The 26,834-nt window shown below is 35.6% G+C and overlaps 1 protein-coding gene across 3 annotated transcripts in view; it reads right to left on the bottom strand.

The window, feature by feature from the left end:
* Positions 1-2,011: 2,011 nt before the first annotated feature.
* Eip63E (Ecdysone-induced protein 63E) overlaps positions 2,012-26,834 on the bottom strand; it is a 66,056-nt gene continuing 41,233 nt past the window's right edge. For all 3 annotated transcript variants that reach the window (XM_053750910.2, XM_053750912.2, XM_053750911.2), the window contains exons 4-11: positions 17,091-17,293; positions 13,114-13,205; positions 9,261-9,435; positions 8,102-8,226; positions 7,004-7,140; positions 6,709-6,848; positions 6,152-6,413; positions 2,012-5,877 (exon numbers count right to left, since the gene is read on the bottom strand). In XM_053750910.2, coding sequence (XP_053606885.1) covers positions 5,810-5,877; positions 6,152-6,413; positions 6,709-6,848; positions 7,004-7,140; positions 8,102-8,226; positions 9,261-9,435; positions 13,114-13,205; positions 17,091-17,293 — 1,202 coding nt within the window. In that variant the 3' untranslated portion in view covers positions 2,012-5,809. The remainder of the gene's footprint in view (positions 5,878-6,151; positions 6,414-6,708; positions 6,849-7,003; positions 7,141-8,101; positions 8,227-9,260; positions 9,436-13,113; positions 13,206-17,090; positions 17,294-26,834) is intronic.

Raw genomic sequence — 26,834 nt, 5'->3', positions numbered from 1 at the left:
AATTTTAATTTTAATTGTGATTGCCTAGTCCTTTAGCCCCCCCGGGTACCGCAACAGGCAGGCGTACCCAGTGCCTCCATATTCGATATAGTAATACACCCACAGATTACTTATATAGAAGCAAAAAAAGCAATAGGTGCCATCTTACCCAAGCCCCCGACAGACACATGGGAATTGGCTCTTGGTTGTCCGGTGAAGCGTGAAATGGCATTGGTCTTGCGTATTGGACATATTGTTCTGTTGTCACACCCCCTCTCCCTGGCCGTAGGTTTAGGGTCACAGGTTCCATTGTATTGTGGCAAGTTTGTACTGTTATGTTACTGTCTCAGAGAGTCATTATTGCTTTTATTTATCTTATAGGTCGTCTCGAAATGCTGGTCATTTTCATCTTTTCGTGTGTTTGCTAACACTGGGGTCAGAATTGTAGCTTTTAGTTATAGGAATTTGTAACTTTGAGAAATATTATTTAAACTTTGACGAGAAAAGGTGTCTGATACAAAGTAACTTCAGAAAAAGTAACTGTGTTTATAGATATTTCTGAGCAATGCAATAAACTAAGAGATACCTACTACTATCTCTGTAGTGTTACCTCATGTAATAATGTTACAGCGAAATGTAACATTGCTTCCTGGAATAATAATGAACTCTGGATCGTCTCCAGGACTGGGCAAGTTTTGTTACAATTGAACGTCTAATTTCTACACGGACTAAACCTGGATTAACTTGTTAATTATACAACGGAATACAAATTATTTCCATTTTGAATCATATCGCAGTATTATGTAGACACTTTATGTAGGCTACTTAGGTACATCGATGTAGGTACATATCTTCGATCTAGAAAATGTATAGTATAGTCGGACCATCCTGTCCTCTTTCTCTCATCGCGTTTTCACGGTTTCATTCCCAGCCGTTAAGAGTCTCATCTGGATCCTGACCAATCTTACTTTTTTTTCACCACTTTGCACTTTCGAAGACCGCAGCATCCAATTGTCAGAACATAGGCACGGCCAGGTTGGCCAGCCATTTGTTGTTTTACGCAAAGAAGTGGCCGTACCAGCGCATGCGGTTCTCCTGGAATGTATCTGTTATGTAAGTCAGTTTATAATTACTTAATTATATTAATTCAATAATCCCAACAGTTCCTAGATTCATAAAGTTGTAATGATGTTTTTGAATACGTGCCTGAACAATTTCAAAGAATATTAGATTAGGTCGATTTTAAGTTGTTTAAATATTGCTACGTGTAGTCTAATTACTAAATTGAAACATAAAAGTAAGAAAATTAGCACTAATTCACGGAGGTGTTTCGCCTCAAAAGAAATTGTAGATTCCAGACGCAAATTGGATGAGCATGATATAAAAAATTATATTATGTAACCTAATCCGGCGCTTGAGAATTTCTATGAAAAAGTAAGGATAATATAATATACTTGATTTTGTGGCTCGAAGCCGCCTTTCATCCACTTTAAAATTTAGCGGTAGTACAAAATACGTAAATAATACTACTGAAATTAACCTAAGAATAAAATCATTGAAAGTAACTTAATAAAAAAGAATTTAAGTATGAATTTTGGTCTGTGACCGTTTCAATGATCAGGAACTTGTATCTGGAGTGGAGCGTTTTACAACAAAAAGATAGTCCGGCACGTGATTTTGCTTCTTGTAATTAAAAAAACAATTGTCGAAATCTTTATGCTTTGAAAGCATAAAACACAATGTATTTGTAATAAAAGATATACAGAAAACTTAAGGAATACAGAAATTAAAAGCTAAGTTTTAACAAAAAGACGTTCCATTTGTGAGTTCGGAGATAGGAACTGAATTACCTATTATTATTAGAAATTGTACTCAGACTTTAATGAAAGTTTCCAGTCGTTCATGGCCATCTCAAAGTGTACTAACGGCCACTTCGGCTTATTACGTCATCAAAATAATACCCTTCTTTTACGAGATTTATCTAAAACCAAGAAACTCGAGGCCACAAATTTCAATCAAATAAAACAAAACATTCATTATGAAATAAAAACTTTTATTATTATCAGTTCAAATATCGTATTTACATTTTTTTGAACGAGTAAAAGCACATTGTTTATACATTAGAAAATAATTAAAAAATCATTACAATCAGCAGAACGATTTCGTGATACGTGAAATAATGTAGTTAATACGACTTAATATAACTAAACATACAAAATAAATCTCATAGCTCCGTCTAGCCGGAGACAGACAAACGGCAAATGGCAACTGCTGGACTCGACTAATATACTGTAACAACTAAATTACAATTACTATTTACACAATTCGATCAATTGTAGCGCTTTCATATCAATACATATTTTTAGACATCACTATTCATATAATAAATGACAATAATAAATATTAAGAATTAATATTCATTTTAAAAATAATATTAACGTAATTTACTCAAATTAGATATAATATAGAATTGATTTTTAAATATTTTAAGAATTTATTCGTAATTAATTTTAATTCGCGATATACATATAAAAATAACTCAATAAAATTTATTTCACGTCTTAGGTATGCCTAAAAACACGTAGTTATATCCCCAGCGACATCAGTTCTTCGATAAAAATGCAAATAATATATTCAATATAATTTCCACTATATAAATGCTCCACGTAATCTCGTATCTTTCATATTATGTTACAATACGCGCGGCGCGCGTCGTGCCTCACTCAACGGGTGAATTATTTAGCCACTCCATTCCCTAAGGCCGGATCCCGAAGGTAGCGGTTTCTAAAATGACAGCAAAAAGAGCAATGAAAATTCGTAACATTTTCTAACAATCTAAAATTGTTTCATTAGTTATGTCTTTTGAGGTTATAAACTCGCTTCGATCGCGACTCCGGCCCAAATAAAATATACTAGGAAATTCAACAAATAATGTACACAGAAATTATTGCGTTCCACGAATCTGTACAATTTACTTACTAATTTGGTGTTTGGAACCGAATTATATTTGCTACGCGACGTCACAGAGGGCGCTACGGTCTATCGTAATTAGTTCGAATCAATTTTTTCTATCTTGTATTTTCTATTCTAGCCAGTAACCTCTTAAGATATAAATAGGCGAAAAAAGAACGTCTATTTCGTTTTATCAATAACTGACATAAAAGAAACTGATTTCCCAAAAGGGACTGAGTGTCACATCCAGGGATTTCGCCTTAGCTTTGATGGGGGTTTAGACATATTGCTAATATTATTTTAGTGTTGTACAGTTAATTCAAAGATAGTAGCGCCCTCTGTCAGTGTAAACGTACTAAAGCTCGGTACACGCTAAAGGCTAAGTAGATCTACGCTCACTATTCTCCCCACGCACACTGACAACTCGATTTGACTTATACAATTTCAACTATGCCAATGAAAACTCTATATGGTGGCAGTGCTTCGCATTCATTCAGTGTTGTTCAAATCTCGTTATACGTAAGTAAAATGTAGTTTCCTAACTCGTTTTAAACTAAGGAAAAGCTTTTGTAACTCTATGTGTCGGTTGATTTTTTATTCACATATATATTATTATTGATGTCTATATATGTACGTTTTGTTTTATCATATGGACACGTTGTCTTTTAGCCAAATTTCGAAGGATTCTAGGTTATCTTAGTTTTAGTTATTGCTAATGATTCTATCTTATTATAATAATTGAATCAAACGAGTTTAATGTCTACTGTAATTTCAATTGGTGTTGTATAAAATCATGTTCCATGATTTAAGGCGCCGTTTGCAACAATGTAGAAAATATATCTAGGCAGTATATTTCCAGGTATTTTATAATCGACTTCATAATTTTCAATATTGATTTTTTTTGGCACTAATAGGACAATATTGGTAATATTATTTACAATTTAATTTTATTATTTTAGAAACAAAAATTTGATCTCATCTTCACATTTTCTTTGACAGTAGACTGTTAACTTACTGCTATAGTTCTTTCGTACGAACGAATCGAATAACTTCTCAATTTACTCGTCTGTCCTCATTAATATCGAAAATATCACGCACCAGAAATTATATTTTGACAATAGAATACAAAAAAGTATATTTACAAGTTGCCAATGCGCAGGTCACTACGCAGCATCCTAACCTTACGTGGTGGGGACCACTAAAATTTGACTAAACTGGTTAATTCACTAGTCTTTCATCTAGACGGGTACTAATTCCGCCTACGCTACATATGATTAAAGTTATCGATCGATACAATATAGTTCAATATACAATAGGACGGTCCCACACTTCATTATCTGAGATCTGTCGCGATAATAAAATTGATGATTAAACGAACTTACCCGCAGTGAAGTTCTATTGCAATATATACGTTTCCTTCGGAGATATAATTTTAAAGATACATTATATCGAAGAATGAAACATACGCAGTATAATTTTGGTTTATATATTTTCGGTCAATTCGCTTAGTATCACTGGTTGCAGTCGCAATCCATCGCTTAGTACCGAGTACGCAAGCAGACGCAATAAGTCGTAACTGCGACCTGATTGGCTGTAGTTAGGATGACGTGATATAGGCGTGCACAACGCGCTTTGTTTTAAAGCTGCCTGAAAACGAGTTTATTTACTTTATAGTTCAAATAAATATGTAGGTTTACTAGGAATTTTCACATAATGAACTAAATGTCTTATCATTTAATGTGATGTATCGTTTAAAATCGTGTGAATATTAAATAGTAAGTATGGCTTTCACGTCTATTTTAATATGGTATTTTTGACTACGGATATCTCACTTCAATAATCTTTGCCACGAGCAGCCAATCAGGAGGCAGCAACTGCCCGCGTGTCCACACAAACCTCGCCACCCTAATGTTACTATTTGAGCACCGTGGAAGGAATGTGTGCATAAGATTTTAGGCGTCTGCTGCCTTAAACGGCAGCGGTTTAACCTGTCTCAGGCTCAAATCTTACGTGCGACAGAGACACATTCCCTTTCTTTCATATGTAAAGATTGTCGCTGAGACGAAGTTTCAGTTTAATGCAGCAGACGCACTTAGAACGCCAAGAAGCGACGCCATACAATGAGAATAATAAACTGGCCAAATCCAAAAAATCACTTATTAAAAAATCCTCATTGTAAGGCGCTCGAGATATAACCGTATAGCTTTCATAAGACTGCATTAACTTCATCGACAATTATACCTTAATAAATATAAATAAACATCTTCAAAATTTTTACCAAATTATGAGCATATATCCTGCATAAAAATCTTTTAAAATAACACATCATACTCTTCTCAATTATAGATATACATGGCACACTGCTCTGTTTATTTATTTATACATATATAATTCGTACACTCGATACCTATCAGTTTACCTTGTCACCATAGAATAATTGAATTATATGGATGGATATTCCGTTAGAAGCTTAACAAGCGCTTAAAAACATTCAATTCGAAAGCGATCGACGGATGGACAGAGAAATAAGTCAAGGGTTCAAATAAACGAATACTGTGCGGCATTCGATGCCCGTTCGAACAATTTTAAACTAGACGAGAAAACTATCACGAAATTTTGGTCCACCGAAAATTAGTCAACCAGATTTCGACATTTTAAAACTATAGGAATTGAAACGTACTAACTAATAATGCTCGCACACTGACTTAAAATAAGCGGTCGATTCGACGGTGTTTGCGTATGAATTATGAGATCGAATCGACTCAAATTGGTCGAATCGAGTAGCACAAGGCGGACATGAGTGTTGAGGGTCGAATCGACCGCGTATCGAATGGGGAGCGATTGTAACAGATTCAACTAAAGCGTGCGTCGGTGGGGCTCACTTGATGGCCGCGTGTCGCGTCTCTGTGTGTAGGCACACACCCTCCACTGTGTAGATTGACACCTCTGTAACAATAACCCTCTATTACATCAAATACGTCAAACTTTAACAAGCACTCTCGAACGCAATTACATCAAAAAATATTTAGGACCGGTTTTATTTGTTTCTGATAAAGTACCAGATATGTAACATATCAAACAGTTAGCGTTAACTAGCTGGTATCCATAGACGATTTAACGATTGAAAAAAAATAGCATCAATAACAATAACATGGTTGTGACCAACAGTTACGTGCGAGGATGGGGCACATAACCTTGCAGTATGCTATGAAACACTCACCATCGGGCAGGTCCCTCAGTCTGGGCGGCAATTGCGAGAAGTACACGTGTTGTATCGCCCTGTCCGCGGCCAGCCTCCTGGCGGGGTCGGGTTGCAGCAGCGCCGCGGCCAGCCGCTCCGCGTCCCGGCCCGTGTCCCGCAGCCGCGGGAACGCTGAGCCGAGCGGTCGCCCGGGACACGTGCCCCAGCGGGCGATGTGTGTGCGTAAACCAGGGAGACGACTCACGCCCGACCAACTCTCTTCTGTTGGTGTGCCTACCACCTACACAAATGTTTTTCATAAAAAAGATAGATGTAACGTTTATTTGTAAAAAAATAAAATAAAAATACGAAACAAATTTGGAATAAAAACTCGGTATGAACAGATTTTTTACTGTTAAATAATGCATCAAGTTGTACATTTACAAATTGTGTTGTGTTTTTTACGCTCTAGTTACGTGGTCCGACTTTCCTTTGTCCTACCGATCGGACAACATGAGCCTTTTTCCCACTGGTTCGAATAGCTATGTAGTGATTATTAGAAGGAGCCACTAAGGCTAATATGATTTAAAACTGACCTTAAATATCTTGTCTAACTGATCGTGCGTGTCCCTGACTCCCGGGAAGGTGGGGACTCCGCACAGCATCTCCACGAATATGCAGCCCACGCCCCACATGTCCAAAGATGTTGAGTATTCTGTACTGCCCAGTAGGACGTCTGTTTTGACAAAATAAAAAAGTTATAGAGAAAAAACAAAAAAAATACGAAATTGAGTTTTCAACATTGAGATCTTGCATTTGGATGAATTGATAATTTTGATAATTAACCAATGAATGAACTGAAGAACGAACGAATGATGAATGAAATCTTACCTGGCGGCCTATACCAGAGCGTGACGACTTCATGCGAGTATGTATGGCTCGGCACTGACTTGGCGCGTGCGAGCCCGAAGTCCGCCAACTTTAACTCGCCGTGGGAACTTATAAGTAGATTCTGTGGCTTCACATCCCTGTGTAATAAAGGTTTTTTTTACAAGATGACCGGCGAACATGCTAACGGCCGTCCTGATGACAAGAGGTTTTCATCAACATTGATAATAAACCCCTGACGAGTAACATAGTATACGTTTATGGTGTTTTATGACGGTCAGATAGAAAAATTAAAATTAAATCGTGAAAAAGGTATTTTATAACATTTTCCAATAATTTCACGAGACACGTTTTACATTTAGGGTTTCATAAAACAATTTTGAACGTCAAATATTGGTTCATCCCATTTTATTTAATCCCTAAAATTTAAAATTACAAAATCGCGAAGTTCGTTCCACACAGTGCTATCCTTTCACAGTATGTTTTCCCCAAATTCAATATTGACTAAGCTCTCGGCTGGATTACGGGTTATATGCATAGGGTTGCCATCACAAAAAATTACAAAACTTTGAAAATCTTCGAAAAAACCGAGGAATTTCGGTAAATTGGCAACCCTCCATGTGGAGCGTTCTGCGGGCCGCCAGTCGACTCATAAATAAGTAATGAGTCTGGGCGCTCATTGCTTCTTTTCTACGCGGCTAGCTCCTGGGATGGTGATAAATTAGACAATATGTGTTGGGAAGTAACTTATGGCCAATTGTATGTTTGTCACCGAAATACTCTGAGTATATAGGACAGAAAAAGCGACACAAGTCTTTTTAAGAATTATATATTTTCATTTCACATGTGGCCTTATGTTATGCCGGCTATACACGATGGTGCTCACAGCAAACAGCTTTGGCGGATTTGGCAAACACTGCTTTTCAACACAATGTTCATTAATTCGCGTCAGCATCTGACTGCAATAGTGTGTAGCTGGCATTAAGGAAGATATGAGGATGTTGAGAGGTCAGGAGAATATGGAGAGAAAATACGTTTTGTGTCGACCACAGAAAATGGAACAATGTAAAGGATGACGTTGATGACAATATATGATCTCACCTGTGTAAAACTCTTCTTCTGTGGCAGTAGGAAAGGCCTCGTAGTAACTGGAACATAAACAGTCTAACGTTGTGATGGTTGAGACCACCAGAATGTCGTTCCATGTACTGCGATAAATCTGTATCCTATGGGAAAAAAAGAAACAATTTACTTTAGTTACATTTTTGCATATTTTTTATTTATAGTTTTAAAAATAAATTGGTTAATCTCTGTTTCATGTTTTATCTGTGTAGTCAGAAAAAGCCCGAGTCCAGGGACCGTAATTTTTTTTATCGATATGTTTCAAAATATATAATATAATAATATATATATATATATATGTTTAAAGATAGTGATTGATATATTTCATCTCATTTTTTAAATGTAATTTGAATAGACATTTTTTAATTGACCATAAATAAATTGAATTTAATTGACCATATAATTAATCAAAGTAGTTAAATAATTGTGGAAGTTTTACCTAAAACTAGAATGGAATCTGTTTATCAAAAACCTAACGCCAGTAAAGATCGATTGACCTTGCAACCCACTAATTCAGCTGACGAATACTGTATATACGTTATTCTGATCAATTGATGAAGTGGATCAACAAGTCTCGCGTCAGTCATTTTTTTCTGTAATCCGATACAGTAAACGTAAGTGATGTCTAAATTGAGGAAATCTGGTCCTTCCGACGCGATGCGCGTTCAATTTACTCATATATTCGATCAATATGCCTTCAATGATTGAATATATATCAGTGAATATGATGGAAGCAAAGACACAAATATATTCACTGTCAGTACAGTCGGGGACAGATAAACCAAACCTCCCACCTAACTAACTTAATGTACCTTGTAAAAACATCAAAGCGAATCCCTTCAACTTTCAGAGTTTTAGATCTAACAGATTCCTTAATGTCATATGAATTCCTTTCCTTCATAGCACAAGCACGTCTACCGCACGGCTACCAACTGCCGCGATGAAGTTTATTCAAAATTGAGTCTTAAAGCGTCCACTGTAGATATACTTTACATTGACTACACATTAGCGGTTTGCTTCGTATTATCAATGTAACGTATTTCTATAAAAGACGCTTTAAAGCTCACTTTTCAATTAACATCGTCTTGCCGGGTGGGATCGGTGCGGTAGACGTGTGGTACGACCTTCAAACACTCACCACAAATTCGAATACGAATGTGAGCGTTTCCCTCGTGTGCACGATGTCGTGCAGCGTGACAATGTTGGCGTGTTTCAGTTCTTTCAAGAGAGACGCTTCCCGGATTGCCGTGAAGGGCGCACCTTCGTCCTCTTGCAGTCTGATCTCTTTCAATGCTACTACTTGTTGCGTTAAACTGTGGACAAGGGTGCGTGTTTTAGAATAAATACTAACACAGGGCCTAATGAAGAAAGACATCTTAAATGTATGGCAAAACCTTTTTTGTTCTAATAAGCTTTCAAATTAAACATATTCTTAGTCTATTGCAGATCCAAATCTTCTCCAAAGGTGAAGAAATGGTGCAACAAACTTCACCGTGACCTTTTCTTCAAAGACGTTATGTAACAAATGTGGGCCTTATTGCTTTGCTTGCGTTATAAAACAGTGACCGTACGGACGTGGGTCTGACTTTGCTAAAACGCTTTGAATACTCGGCTCAGGATCTAATAAGCTTAGCTAGAAACCCTCTCAACCGTGTGACATCATAATATTTGACAAAAACATGTTCTCCTTAAGCCTCAAACGAAAGTAATTATGGCCTAACCGAACAATCCTCAACTAATCCGCTCATTGCCCCATTAACTTGACGATGTATGATAAAGTTAACGCGACATCCCTTTGACGACAGAAGCTTAATGTTTATAAAGGACAAACATGTCAGTTTCCTTTTCGGAGACTTTTCGAGTAATTAGCAAAGTTACAGAATAAGACTATACAGAGGAACCTTTGCAACATTTTCTGTTCGTTCGTGTATCATAAAAATTACTTAACTCTCAGATTCGCAGTTCGACAGAAGTTCGCTGAAGTGTCACGTCAATTTTAAAGGGAATTAAAAAAGAAAATAGCTTTGCTGTTACAGTAAAAAAAATCTTGCTAAAAAATACATTTGGCTCTTGATTAACAGATGACTCAATAAACGTGCGTCAGTAAGTAAAGCTTGGCGACTGCGGTAATTGGAACTGACGTATAATTACTTTCGCGAACTCAGTTCATGAATACGACAATTTGGCGAAACACACTCATTACGCGCGAGGCAGCGAGCGTCAGCCATTCAATATTCACCAGCAATGAACTCTCAACTTCAGTTTGACTTAGCCTCTTGACCCGGCCTCGCCTGAAAACCCGCACCCATATTCAGTCTAGTTAATTTACTAGCTCTAATAGAAACGGAATTAAGGTCATCTTGTTTAATTCCGAACGTAGTTTTCCAACAACGGTAAATTTTATGTTTATTAAAAGTTATAAAAACAAACGACTTCCATCCATGCATATTAAATTCAGCAAATAAAACTAAATGTGCGACACTGTTCCATATTTTATTTAAAGGATAAAACGAATATTTCGGCTTTCAAAATATTCAACGATGGTAGCGGAGCGCTCGCGGATTTTAAATGTATTTGAACAGATATAAAATACAGTTTCAGGCGATACAAAGTAGGCTAAAAGCTGCTTTACATATCGAGTAACGTCAAAGAGCCGCTATGAATGGAGCATAGAAGCTAAGTGACTACTACATATTCTGGATACTACACGCATTTTCAGAACCTAAGCGTTGTGGAGAATCAAGTGTTTGTAAGTAATAGTATGTAGTTTAAAAACTCACCATGAGTTTAAAAACTCAATTTAATTGTATGTTCAAATTTTTTATGAATAACAAGGTATTATCTGCAGTCTAAAGAACAGAACAGGTTTGTCGTATACGAATACCCAAAATTTAAATAGAATATTTAAGGCGAATCGTGAGTTTAAAACGTTCACTGTATATGCGAAAACCCTAGGGGGTAGTCTGAGGTATCGGGTGGCAAGCTCCTTACTTATGGATTCTCCATTGTCGCTAGAGATTTATCGAAACGTGACCTAACAGCGCTTGCCTCTTACAACGCCGTATTTTCTTACACTTTCTTGTCTCAGCCAGGCGCGGATCCAGTCCTCAAAAAGGGTTGTAATCACAGCCATCCAAAATCGTACAATGGGAGTCGGGAGTACGAACTCGCTTTGATTGAGTAAGCTTACAAAAAATACAGAGATTTTGTACAGTGTATACGTATTATTTAAATCAGTTTTTTTTAATTATTAGATGTCAAATTTTATGCGATGTCAAGATTTCAATCAAAGTTATGTGCATAACCCTTGTGCCGAAATCTGATGATCCGCGCTTGTTTTCAGCTGCCAAAAAATGGAAAATATTCTGCTTTCCGAATGGTTTCCGGAAATATTGGTGATACATAATACTTTCATTCGAACAATGGGTTTAAGGATTAAACTATTGGAAAATGTGTTTTACTGGTTTTATTTATTGTATGAGGTAGTCAAATCTTTGTTATATGTATTGGTTCTGTGTAATATACAACAATACGAGTCAATAATGAAAAAATAAAATCTCTGTTAACGGTGGACGTGAAAATGAAAGGAAGCCGGAGACACAGATACATTTATTGATTTATTTTCTCAAACTTAACCTACTATTACAGAATACATATTCTACTTGTATACCTCCATCTGCTAAGATGTTAGGGACTTGTATGTGACAAACGTCAAGCTGTTTTAATATTTATCAACCCTTAATCAGGTACTTATGTAAGCGTATTTTACTTTGAAGACAAAGATCTCAAGACCACTATTACTCGTAAAGATAAAAAATTTCAAAATGTCGTCATTATTGAAATTCAGCAACATTATTTCATACAATTCATCGCTAAACGCCTTGTTTGTCAAATAGAAGATCGTAAGGATATCAACTTTCAGAGCACTTCCAACTTTGATTTCCAAATGTTTGAAATGTTCTCGCGTTTTGTCTAAATATTTGAACTCTTGACAACTTTCCTCTGGCGTGGGCGTTGCTACGTTAATTTCCTTCATTGTTGCAATATATGGATGTTACAAAAGTTATTTCTGGAGTTGCGAATTAATTGTTTGTTTTATAATCGTAATAACTCATCATCCTTATGTTTTTATGTATTTTGGCATTTGGAAAAAATATCTGTATTGACATGACGGCTACCCTATACATAATTTCTGTTCGACGTAAACTTTACTATAATCATAATCATCAAGCATTCTCTCTCAGTCTATGTCAACTTGTCTCTCTCATACGAGCGTTTTCCCGGTTCTGTCCAGACCAGGGTCCGTTTCCTTGCTTTTTCTTTCTCCATTTCCACGTCAAATCTACTATCGTAAACATCTTTCTAATCCCGCTGGTATTTTCAGAGATAAGCGTGTATAAACAAACACTTAGATGTGTTATATTATTGTAGATTAGCAGTTTGTATGGCGGGTTGTAGTAATGATACATGGTATTTTTTTACAAACGCTTCGAACTTTCCTAATAGTTATTAATAAGACTTTTGATCGATGCCCGAACTTTGTATAATTGTTACTTCTTTAACTTTTTAATCTTTTAAACTAGAAATTCTATAAGCTATCACCTTCATATCTTTTAACACAGTTTTTAGACAAGTTAGTACAAAGGACGTGACAAATTGCTAACGACATCTTGAAAAACTTTTTGAATTTTCGACAAAGCCTCATTCTAATAAAATATTCTAGTTAAATATTTTATTGTAGTATTGAAAACTGCGGCTTAATTCTTTAATTTTTTTTTTGTATACAAAATGTTCTAGTTTTTTAAAAATAAAAACACTTGAAGCTGAATGCTCCAATCTGAACTTAGTAAGCGAAATAATGATTTGGTTGGCTCTGTAAAGTATAAAGACATTAGGTATATGTCGCGTCAGTCTCTCCCAACGTTCCATATTACTTTGAAATTTGTATGTACGACAAGGAACTGTCAGTCTATTTATACAAAAATACTCACTTGCTATAACCTTTATACACTGTGGCATAGGAACCCTCACCGAGCTGCTCTAGCTTAATGTAAGCTTCGGATTTTCCGAACGGAGAGTCACCCTGCGAAAAAAAAAAAACAAAAACGTTCATTTATCACCAGCCAGCTACAGTAATCTCATAATTTACGATGGTGGACGTTTCGAGCAAATGCTGAATGCTGATAGGGTTTCAGATGGAACGGCTGAATAGAGCTGTCGACATATCGCCGTAGGTTCGTCCCCGTTGGCATAGACAAGAACAGAATTCTGTATTATCATACAATATCACAGATAAATACATATATAAGGTTGATCGAGAACCTAATATTGGAAGATATTTTTTTACAGAATATATACAGAATAATGCTCATCAAAAGGTCATCAATTTTAAAATGCTTAAATGTATAATAACTTATGCCATGCCGTATTATCATACAGTATCACAGATAAATAAATATAGACCCGTTGTAAGGTTGATCGAGAACCTAATATTGGAAGATATTTTTTTACAGTATATATACAGAATAATGCTCATCAAAAGGTCATCAATTTTAAAATGCTTAAATGTATAGTAACTTACGCCACGCCAAACAAATTAATAAAAAACTTAGTCGTGCTTTCCAGGTAAATTACTTCCCAAAAAATATTGTATGCAGTGAATCAGGCCTTTATTAATGCCTTTTAAGTTTCGATAGATTTGGGATAAAACCATAAGGTATAAAAGGGAGCATACCCTATTGTATGATACATAGATAGGGAAGAGATGAAACCGCGCCATTTTGTAAGTAAATAATAACGTTCAGTACACAGACCGAACCTATCAGGATGGATATAATTTTTTTTGCGGGATGTGATTTTTAAATTGTCTGGCCTGAAAATAATTTTCATTAGGGATATTACAATGTAAATTTTCACTGTTTTGATATTGTTTAATATGTGGTTTTTGTAGTACTTTGTTAATTGACTTGATAACATTTATTAGTTTAATGAATCGGAACTTAAGTATATCTGGGTCCTATCAAACACAGGCGGACGTCTAACTCCTGGACAATAATTAAAATAAGTCTTAAATTTAGGTAAATAAACGTCATGTCTATGTAACTATTTATTTAACTGTATGGCATACATGTTATAAGCTTGGCTTGATGATCAAATTGGTTTGGAATGATATTATTTTAGAACCGTTTAAATACGGTTCTAAACTGTTAATAATTAACGAGTTTTCCTTTTAAGTATATGTATTAAGATTGTTCAGTCTGTATAGTACTGTTATAATAGCTTGATTGCCTGTCCCTCCATATACGATACATATCTTTTGGAAGGATCCTTAATTTACTCAATTTCATACTGAATTATCGAAAAGCAACTTTGAACAAACTGAGTAAAAAAAAACTATTGGTACGTACTAAAATGTCCTAACAAAAAGTTGTTTTGATCATGTAGTAATAAGTTTGAAAAAAAACTTAGGAAAATATACACGAAGCTGTTAAGTGTGTGTGTGTACAGTAAGTACCGATCAAGAATAAAACTATTCCTTAACAACTAATAGGCAACCAATAACATTCGCAAAAAGGGTTGACGACAAACAAATAGCCCGTTGTAAAATCGCAATCGAATCTTCCAAGATAGGTTATTTTTTACGCTGACTTACGTTTATTTTTGCTCCTAATGTAAGTGGAAACACGCGAGGATGAGAGATCAGAGATACAAGAAAAAGCCCACATAAAGCATTGCAATACTTATAGACAGTCACCGGAGCATTCCATAGACAGCAAATAGGTCGATAAAAAACTGAGGAGCAAAATGTCGCTCCACGTCGCTTAGTACAAAAAAAACAAAGTAAATGTAAGTAAGTAGAAGTGCCAAATTCATCTTCGACTAAGTGAATGCAGCGGAGAGGTTGTTTATAATGATTAGGTGGTATCGTGGCTAGAGAAACAGCATTTCGGTTACTTCTTGAGCTGCTCAAATATAATCTAGGCATACGTTTCCCTTTCTTACATCTGAGCTTGTTCCCGGTTACATTCCCGGCTGTAAAGTTTTCGGTTCGCTAAAATTTCCAGAGCAGAAACATGCTATATAGCTAATATTTGGACTCGAGATTCAACGAAATTCGGTTTTAGTACAATTGCGCAAAAGACACATTTACAGGCCCGAAAAGACATTTGGCCGAAGTGCAATGAAAAGAAAGACAACGCAAGTGTCCTGATACGGTGAATAATAAATGTACTTATAATAATTTATCTCAAAGGGACTATCTCCAAGTAAACAACCGTGGAAAGAGAGGCAGATTGTCTAAAAACTAAGTAACAAGAACATATAAAATATCAAATAATCATTGCATAATCAGTAGCGATGGATAGGTAGGTATGTAGGGATTTTTCTGGTTATTTGTAAAAACGCTCGCAGGGCTGTGATCACAAACAACAACGTTTGTTGTATTAACAAACTCATACTTTTCCATTGAGACTATTACCGTTTATTCTCTTGAAATATCAAGAGAGCTATTTTCAACTTAATTTATTTGTTTCAGACCTTTGTTCTCATTCCGATTTATATCTTGTACTACATTTTTATTGCTACCTTAAGCACTATCTAACTCTATATGTCTATAACTAAGGCGATACGTTTAACCGACACATTACAGTAAAGAAATCAAAATAATAAACGCAATAGAAGTGGTAAAGATCTGTCGACGGCGATAAAATAACGAAAATAGCAAGTGGTGCCTGCTCGACCAGCAAGCTACTTTACTCACACACATATATCATATATCAAATTCACGTATTGAACACCATGTTGGTCTGGGAACGATACAAACATAGAATATACCAGCTGCTTCTCCTCCCGCGGAGATTGAGTAAAAGTCAATCAAGGGAGGTTGTAAACTGGAGATTCTTCAAATACGTGATGGGCTAGCAACCTGTCACTATTTCATAATATTTGCACCAATGAGCCCACAATACAGCTAAACGGCCTAAAGTTTCGCAACTCTTGGCTCTGTCTACCCCGTAAAGGATAAAGACGTGATATGTATCGATAGCGATACATTTCTATTATGAAAGACATAAAACGGTACTACTGCGTAATTATTCAAAATTCTTAACATTACCTCCATCTCATAACTTACAGGATAACACATAAAAATGTGAATGTTTGTATCTTATGAATAACGCGCCCCGAAAAACTCCTTAAATGATTTATGAAGGTTAATCCGCCGTCGGGAAATATATTTCTAACCAAATATAACTGGGAGAACATCGTTATGAAGTGTATTAAACGGGGGAGTCTAGCTACTATGTAGTTAGTTCAGTATTGACTACAAATCAACAGTTATTTTATTCGTACTCATTATTAAGGCACCTAAGACAAATCTTTAAGAGCACCTACTCATACAGAAACAGTGGTATGAAAAAATAGTGGTATGAAAGATAAAAAAAAAATTGCGAATTAGTCCTTGAGTCGATTTGTTCTATGAAAACAAGCTGTTTTGAATGACACATTTGCTGTCACATGTAATTTGGTACACGGCACTGCCCCGGGGCGCAGCTAGAACCTACACAAAGCTAAAAATTGATAAATTGATAATGCAGAATAAAGTTCATCAAGTGAAAATAATTTATTAAATTATACATAATGTGCATATGGATTTCTCCGAACATAGGGTGGCACACATTTCTGAAAACATAATAGTCACCACCAGATTACTTTTTATCAGAGTGGACGTAATATTTATTAATACTTTTCATTATCACACGATAACACGATTTATTGTATCCGGATCAACTTATAACGAATACAAAACATTGTTGCAAATATCTTAATTAATTTGAAATCCGACTGACACTTTTTTAGTTTATCGCGTTCATACAGTTACATAATTAGACTGACAAGTCAAGACAGTGGAACTTCAGCTAAAACCTTTTTTTTATACGTAAGGATGAATATAGAATTTGACAATTCTCACCCCAAAGGCACTAAACCGCTTAGTCCTGCGGTTGCTGTGGTCGTGAGGCCCCAAGAAGGCCTCGGACTTGGGCCTGGGCGGCCGCTTGGGCCTCATCACCACCCTCGCGTCTTCCCTCGCCCCCTCGTCCAGCAATTTGGAGTCTGACGACACTGACAACTGTCTTCTTACTCGGTACTCGCCATTGCCGCCTCCGCTCCATTCTGGAACAAGGAAATGTATGTTATTAACTATCACCTAATTTCTTCCTCGTATCCTCCTCCAAATTCAGGGGTATTTGGTATCTTGTCTTCATTCCTTATCTGCTTTAAACTATTGACCATATTCAGGCCATATCTTTTGCCCAGCAGTGGTACATAAATAAATTAACAACGTATGTATATGTATATTTGTACCAAAGTGTATATATTTGTCATCATTGAACATGATATGTTCTTCAGTACCTATATTGGGGGCAGCGACAAAATATAGCCATTTATGATTTATTCATATATTCTATATATACTCTGAATATCGAGATGTACAATGTAATTTCAGTAAAAGATACCCCTGTGCGTGAGTCGTACGGGGATTTATTTAACATGAAAAGGACGAAGGGTTTTTGCTTAATTTCTATATAATCTTGCGTACGTTATATGTTTCAGGATTTACTTTTCTTTTCATGTATTATAATAGCGAATTCTGGTATGTTTACGTAAATATGTCAAATATTTTAACGATAATAATATACATTTACCGGCGTTCACCATAAGCGTATTACAGTAATAACATAATCCACCAGTGAAGGAATTTCGCTATAAATTCTCTAATTAAACATCTCCCGCTCGACTCGCATACCAAATCTGCGTGCGCTATTTGCCTATTTCGCGGGTACACACGACATCGCCTACTTTCGCCGCAATCTCGCTGACGATACAAATTATCCGAGCACTCCGTAAAGCAAACATTGAAAACATCAATTAACAGCCTGAAAATCCTTATACAATTTTCCCGAGCACTTAGTAAGCAAATTAATTCACGAGAAAATAAAAAGCGGTCGCGGGTGTTTGAAAAGAGGCTATTTTTCCCCGAGCCGTCGATTCCCGCGCCGTCAATACGAACACGAAACGTTACCGTCACAAAGGCGCGATATCGATGCGACGTGATCGTAAACGCGGCGCAAATAAATCATCCATAGACAGCTAAATCGCTCAGCCCGAACAAATCGATTAGCGAAACAATCGATTGCGAGGCAAATCGATGGCCGTAAACGACAGTTACGCTTCCTTCGACGGATATTTATGAGATTTGTAGTGTCACTCGCCGTTTGACATTTCATTACGCTAGCACGCACTACCCTTTGCAGGTTTATTTCGGGGCGGTGAACTCACCGCGAAACAGATAGCCACAATTACATCGGGCCTCAACATGACAGATTACAGTCGCCCAGGCACAATAACAACATTACTAATGTTTGAGCGGAACCCGAAAATAGTATTCTCTAATAGCCTGGACCTTTCTAACAAACACAATTTGGAATGACGCTGGAGTTGTAAAACTTGTTGTCGTTACGCGTTATTGCACATATTAATGCGGACATATAAGGCATTATTACGAGTGTGGAAGCATGAAAATGACAATTTCGCGTGCGGTGTATTGCCCATCCCGAAGGTAAGTAGATAAGTAGGTCACCGGGTAGGGACACGTGCGGAAGACCCTCGTTTCAGAGGCAGTCAAATGCCTCCTTCATTTTATTGGTACCAGGCAATATTAATATCTCTAATATAAAAGAGAAAGAAAAGATAAAATTACACCTAAGGAATCTTGTCTCCATTTTGATGTTTCAATCAAAACATTGCTGAAACTCTGAATCAAGATTACATGATTACTTAGAAATAGCGGCATCAAATTATTAAATTTCATTATGCTAAGCGCTTTGAGATAAATATCTTTACAGTTCGAAACATTTATAATAAAAATTAAGCTGTTCAAGTCCCCTTCCTAATTTCAAATGTCACATTATTTATTCATAGAGCCATTTGCCATATATTTCATGTTGTCAAAACAGGATAGCCTCACCATCAGATTCCCGTATGAGGTGCTCGTATACCATATAAAATACATATATAAAAATGAGCATCTTTTAACGTATAGGCATTTTTTGTGTTGCAGCAATATCTTGAAAATTTTAGGGTCCATTTTTCAAACCGCGAAATAAAAATGTTTATTGAGGTCACAAAATGCCGTGTCACTGCTGCGCCCCGGCGGAGTTCCGTTTTCGTAATTAAAATGGACAGGTGTCTTTAGCGGTGTCACTGTTATTATGATCTCTGAAATAAAGGCTAATTTATACTAACGAGGAATCAACTTATACTTTGTAGCTTTGTGGCATTTATGCAAATATGAGTAGTACGTACTTAGCAATTTATGTAATTAAGGTGAGAATTCCCAAAAGAAAGTAACTTTCTTGTTCGGTGAACAGAACTCAACTATCCCAATTTCGTTAATTCGATACTAATGCAATCATGGAACATGTCGTGACCCAATTAATAAACTTTTTGCTTTTTCGGGAGAAAAAGGTTCTTTTGGTAATTTTGCTTGTTATTGCGTTGCTTAGATGTTATTTCAGATGGGTACTTGGGTAGGTTATGAAAATTATATGCTATGAAAATTATTTCACATCTAAATCTAAGCAAGCATTTGCGAGAACGCCGTGGTATCTCCCATGCCGAAAATCAATTTAATTAATAGTTCCTTATGTGTACGATAGTGTTTTTCATTTTCCATATACATATTGTCGATGTAGATACTACTTCATCTTGCAAAAACTCATGTTAGCCCCACAAATAAGACGAAATATTCGCTACAATATGTACGGATGTATATCAACCCAATTCGTTTGAATCCTTATGTCTTAAGTGATTATTAGTTAAGGAAATAATAATAAACGAACCCAGATGTGATACCACCTACTAACGAGTAGAATCAATATTAATTTGCCGTTTAATTGCAATATGTGGTAGCATTAGCACAGAGTAATTACTTAGCGGTCTCGTATGACTAATAATGTGAAAGTACTTACACTGTTAAACTATCTAATAGGTATTCTGGGTCAGAGACTATTGGAATCATTAGTTAACATAATTTTTGAGCAATTAGTGACTAAACTATGTCTCAAATCATTTTTCTCACTAGCTGGTGTAGGTAAGAATATTATAGTGTAATAATATTTTAACATACAAATTTTAGAGATAAACAACCCTACTCGGAGAAGTGGGACAGGCAATCGATATCTTCGTTTTAAATATCTCTTCGAAATCAGGTGCAAGATTTCTTAAAAGCAGAAAGTAAATCCTGAACAACCAGTGCTCTCCCATCATCGGCGCAAAATTTTTTGTAATATACAATCCTCTATCTTGATGTACTTAACTACTACTAGCAAAATTACACGAAGAACAAAAGCTACATTATTGCTAAGTAAGAAAGGACCATTTTGTCTACTTGTACATTTTGTCTGCGGAATCAATCAATATCTGCTTCGGTATTCCCGAACCGATCCTTCTAGAAATGAGTCTAGGACTTCTTGGAATGCCGGGAACGCGCCAGTGACGACCTGCGGTACTGCAGGCAGCGGTGATCACTTCCCATTAGGTGATCCAAATGCTCGTTTACCGCGTTTTGTAACAAATATTATCAAAAGAGAATTGTGCCCGTACCTTTCTAACACAGATAACGATTTACAAATACAACGGCACCTTGGTAAATTCTGAAGCTTACTGAATAATATAACGAAGACAAACAACTTGTCTACACAATAAACATGGGGAGACAAAACACGGGGGTCTATTTAAAACGTTGTCCGAACGGCAAACATCAGTATATTACAAGTTTATTTATTCATCGGTTTGTAAGATTCCCAATGGTACGGAATTATTGTGTTTACATACGTAAAAATGGACCTTTTACACACGTCCGGGCGGGCGGAACGGAGACGAAGACGGATCGGATTGGTGGATGCAAGACAGATATTACTAACTTGACAAAGCTTCCAATAACTTTTTAGTAATTAAATTAAAAACACAATATGTTAAAGAACCTATAATAAATCATAATGAGTTTGAGACGAATTATTGTTCCGCACACGCAAATGTGAAAGCTTGTGAGTCTTATCCTGAAGTTTTACTCGTATCTTATCTAGCTTGAACTAGCACAAAACTGGCTCAGTATAACAGAGGTGATTTCAGTAAAAGTATACCGGAATATATAATAAGACTACACAATACAAGCACGCGAGAGGGAAATAAATAAGTTGACCATTCAAAGTATGAGATGGGGACGGATATTATATTTACATACGAGTAAATAATGTTATATTTGCTAACATACAAATAACGTTGTCCTTTTTGCCAGAGGTTTTCTTGTAAGAGCTTTTAATTGCCATTTCTTATCCTATGACATATTATGTAAAAAGGAATCTTTGGTACATATGAAAGTAATAATTAATTAACCATTAATTAAATAAACCAGATACTACAGGTAAATCGGCGGCAGGGAGGTTGTTTTTAAAAATATATACTTACAAACAAAGTTACTTTCACATATAATATTAGTTAGGATTTTAATAATTGATTACGATTTCGTACTCCAAAAAAACTAGGTTCTGTATCCACTGAAATTTATTACAGGCGTTACTGCGTTGACCGATTGTGTACTCATAAAAATTATATACTTGTGTAATAAATACAAATTAATACAAACCATTACGACTCGACAGTTGATATAAACTTACAAAAATAAATCGATTAATACTGAATCGGAATTACAAATGGCTCGATTAAAATGTCCATCAATCTTCTGCTCTCTCTGTGCACTTTAGTTAATGTAGAAATATCAAACTGCGATGGCGGCGGTTTAATCGGGAATATATTTTTTATTCATTGAATTTTTATGAGGGGACTGACGTAAACATTACCATGGTAGGCAAATTTTCAGCAAATAATATTAGAAATATTTATGAATTATATAATACATTTGGTCGTTTCAAATTCGTTAAATCGGAACAAACAATGTAAAGTCTTTGTATGAATTATGATAATTATATTCATTTAATTTTTGTCCGACAGATATCTAAATATTTGATGAACTCTTAAAATCGCGTGATATATGTATTAACATACGTGCATGAATAATTAAAAGTCAACAATAGAAGTGGAACGTGCTAAGTGACTCGATCAAGATAATTAGATCTTGTTTTAAATTAAGCAAAATGTTCGAATCAGCAGCGATAATTCTGTTCATTTCACACACATTAATATTCTTATTAGTCGTAAGTAATGAACGACATTGACAATAATTGGGCAATTAAAATGTAACGCTCAAACGGACACAAAGTAAATAATCATTAAATTATTGGTACAAAATAAATGTATCATTTACACAGAGTTTTATACTTTTTTCGAGCGTTTAGACGTTTATAAAAACATTAGAACAGCAATATTCACAAATATTAGCCGACTAAGTATTTTATAAAAATGGTCATGATTTGACAAGTGAATGATTGACGACGCTATCTAACGTTGGGTGTCGTTACATCACAAGAATAACAAACTTTTGGTTTGTAAATATTTATCTGGCAGTTATTTACGATATGTCACCAGCCTGCCGCTGTCACTGGCACGTATGGCATACTTCATTTAAACCACTTATATTTGGACAGGCGACGTTGGCAAACATAGCCTGTGGGATTTGTGAGTTATTGACCTAAAAAACGGTGACGCCTATTTGCATGTGAGGGGCTAACACACATTCTATATACACGTATAGATGCATGTCATTATTGTATATATTTTGTTAACGATGAAAATATCGTAATTAAACTAAAAAATATGCAAGTAATGTACAGTGGTGATAAGCTTGCCACGAACTAAGCATCAAAACAACGTTGAAAGGGGCTGTATTCAATCCGAAACAATTAAAATTCGTATTTAAAACATCATTACTTGGATAATATCCATTTTATTTCTGAAATCACGCCTAATATCCAATCCAACAGATGACTATACGCGAATCTGCCTAAGTGATATTTTAAAATAATTCTGCATATATATAGTAGTCGTATTTCTTTTATCTATGGTAGTCGCGCTCGTCATAAAGGCCTTCTATAAGACAAACTAAGTCGGCTTTTCTGTCGATAATCATACGTAAGTGACCTGTATTTTCATTATCAAATTTAAAGCGTGTTTCATTTAGATATGGAATTGAATTTATGGAACTCATTATAATCATAACTTCAGAACTCAATGAACATCTTGATCCGCAATACGGCGTTCAGTTAATATGATAAGTTTTCAAAGCCTCTAACCCTTTTACGAGCGCGCAGTAAACCTTTGATAATATTGTATTACATTATTGTATACAATATGAGTCGTAACCTCGAAGTTTGCAAAGTACAGTCCGCTGCATACTAAATGCATACACTGCATTGAAGCCTATGCGATGGATATACCCGCCAATTTGTAAAGATTAATAATGTTGTCGCTTGTACTTTATTCTCTGGATACAAGTTGGAATCACTATAAAATTTTACGTTTGATCTATAACCTTGGAAAATTTACCGTAAGGTCGAATTGCATGTTACGTTTGGAATAACAGGATCGTTACTGGAATGGTATATATAACCTCAACACACATGAAGTATTTTTGTCCCGTGATTTCAGCGAAAAACTGGGAAAGGCCTTCGTAACTCCTGTATCTACAACGATTGAATTAATTACATTGAAATGTGAATCATTTGTTAAATAAAATATAAATATTTAAGGTCCACTTCACACATGGATCAACGTTGCAACAAATCGGCATACAACTTCTCATGTCAACAAAAGCTAACATTAAAATTAAGCAAAGTGAATCAATTGGCCGCAAAGTTAACTTAATGTGTGAGCTGGTTTAATCATATTTTAATGGCGGCTTCTAAAATACGGCCGGTTATCTCTCAGGGCTGCGGTTGTCGCCTTTTGTTCCTTTTGAGATAAACTGCGGAGGTTGGTGTATGTCACCTCGTGCATTTGTCATTTCCTTTGAATAGAAATACCTATTCTTATTAGGTATCCAACATTTTAGAAATCTATTTGAAGAATAGATGAAGCTCATAAAATTCCATCCTAATACCTTTTATCTGGAAATACCAAAGGGAGGGCAGCCCCTCTGCCAATAATGAAACTTATTAAGTAAGCATATATATGTTACTACGTAAGTATATAAAATACTAGATGTTTCCCGGGGCTTCGGTCCCAAGGGAGTTTTGAGGTAAAATATAGCCCATAGCTATCTTCGATAATGTACGTTTCTAATGGTGAAAGAATTTTTTAAATTGGTTCGGTAGTTTCTGAGATTACCCGCCTCAAACATACAAACTCACAAACGCCCTCTTTATAATAATAGTATAGTATATAGTGTACCCACAGGTGTTAATTAACGCCCTTTGGATTCGATCTGCGCTTTGGAAGTCGACGTAAGTTGAATTAAGAATTTTGAATATGAAATAGGTACACAAAAATAATCAATACGTCCAAGGCTATAAAGTTATATCAAACAAACAATCACATGAAGTAGTTTCAAGCAAAACGAGATAGTTTTGCTCAACAATGAACTGCGAAGTTATGCTCAATGCAGGAACAGTTCATGGCTAGTTTCCACGAACGGAAAACACCGATGAGCACATTCCGACAAAAGTATGGAACTCTGCTATGAGATAGCAGTTTGAATTCATATATAGTATTTTATAAACTGGGCCAGATAATATACGTACAGACAATGTATTTTATCGAATGATAGTTGTGTATAGGAGACAATGGCATGAAACTCGAAAACAAATTGATCGAGTTTCAACGCCCGTTATGTATGTATATGATATGAGTTTACCTATCAGAGTAACGAGGTTATATTTATTTATTTAACAGTTTATGTATACAAGAACACATGAAAAAGACGCGCAGTAAATAGGAAAGTAAGTACAAAGGTGATGCCTTTTTCAAATGAAATTTCTTCAAATTTCTAATGAAATATCTGAAATATCTCTATTAAAAACAGACCCAAGATGAGAGTTGAAATGAAAGGGTATTCCTATCTTTTACTCCAACAACTCCTTACCAACGTCAAGTAAACCTATCTAAGATTCAAGGCAAAGTTACTTATATTACCAAAAAGAGATCATTTCAAACGAACTTTCAATGCATTTCTGTGTAAATAGATGTAACATGTTGTACTTAAAACAAGTAGATATAAACTTAATGCAACTTTAAGACATAAAAGCGAGTACTTACTATCTGGTAGTTTAGTTAAAAGCAGAGAAGTAAAAACGTTATTACGCTCTTCTGTAATAGCCAAACTAACGGTCAAATAAAACGAAGCAAACATAATGGAAGCATTAATGAGACGAAACACGGCCATATAGTATTTAGCTGTTATTGAATTGTCCATTGCGGTGAACAAACATTGCAATTGTGACAGTTGACAAATGCAAATCATATACGAGTATGAATACATTTGGCTCGGCGATTAACTCAATTATGACATTATGGAGGCGCAGTGCGACTGTATCCTCGGCTGGAGAGCTGTAACAACACTTTGATATCCCGCGGCACTAGTGTCAGACACTACGCAACGCACAAGTGCAATTTAAGCCGCAGACGACGCAAGCTCTCGCTATGACAATGGATATTGTGTAAGCGTTTCATCCGAGTAGGCTTTTATTTTCATAACACTAGTTTGTTTCGTTCAAAACATGATGGTTTAAAAGGTATTTAGCTACCGCCCGAATAAATTATTGAATCATTTCTCATTATCATTTCAGCTTCTTCCCTGACCTTATACATCTCTTAGCAATTACGTACGTCCTGCGATTTTGGTTATGTCGTCGGCTCATCTCATTGCAGATCACCCGACACTCCTTTCTCCTGTTCTGGAGTACCATTCAGTCAATACGTTACACCACCTTCCATCAACATTACCTATATTCTATTGAATTTGATTTGAATGAAGTTCATCAAATGAGTAAAACCAACGATTTAAAAAATATCGAATGACTCAGACTTGTACGTCCTTGAATTTATTCATTGAGTAATAAATGCCTATGTCGTTTATCAATGACTGACTTTTCGAAGTTGTTTGACACAGTTCTGCCAATAATTTTGTACAGTGTAAACATAGCTCATGTTTGACGAGCATGCAAATTAATGCAATTAGCAAAATTGGAGTAAGTCGTGTTTAGACTACAAATTACGCAGATTTGATCACCGACCTGCTTTCACAAGGTGATTCCAATTTGATTTCGATCGGGGAGATGGGGAGAATATTACTTGATATTATAAACAACTTGGAATCAGCCAGATCCTGACGATCAGCCTGATCCAGATCTCAAGTATATTATAAAATAAAATCAAAGTTGTTTGTAAAGTCTATAAATCGTTGAGTAAAATGGTCTCAATTGTTATAATACTCCTTGTATTTATTTAAATTCCATATTTAAACAACAGTAAACCAACTTAAATGGCAAAACAAATACATAAATGAGAAAAAAACTATTATTTTCTGCAGGTAATTTATTCGAGTAATGAAAACAGAACGATATTTAATTAAAAATACGTATACGTTTTGAATGAAACAGTTTTCAGATAAAACAAAATTACGTTTCCAATTTTAGCCATAATTTGTTTTTAATGGGCAATTAGGCATCACACATAATTAATTACAAATTCGCTTAGCAAG

This window comes from Plodia interpunctella, chromosome 10, assembly GCF_027563975.2.
Source record: "Plodia interpunctella isolate USDA-ARS_2022_Savannah chromosome 10, ilPloInte3.2, whole genome shotgun sequence".
Classification (NCBI taxonomy): Eukaryota; Metazoa; Arthropoda; class Insecta; order Lepidoptera; family Pyralidae; genus Plodia; species Plodia interpunctella.
The sequence above is the reverse complement of the archived record's forward strand: the minus strand, read 5'-3'. Positions and strand labels throughout refer to the sequence as shown.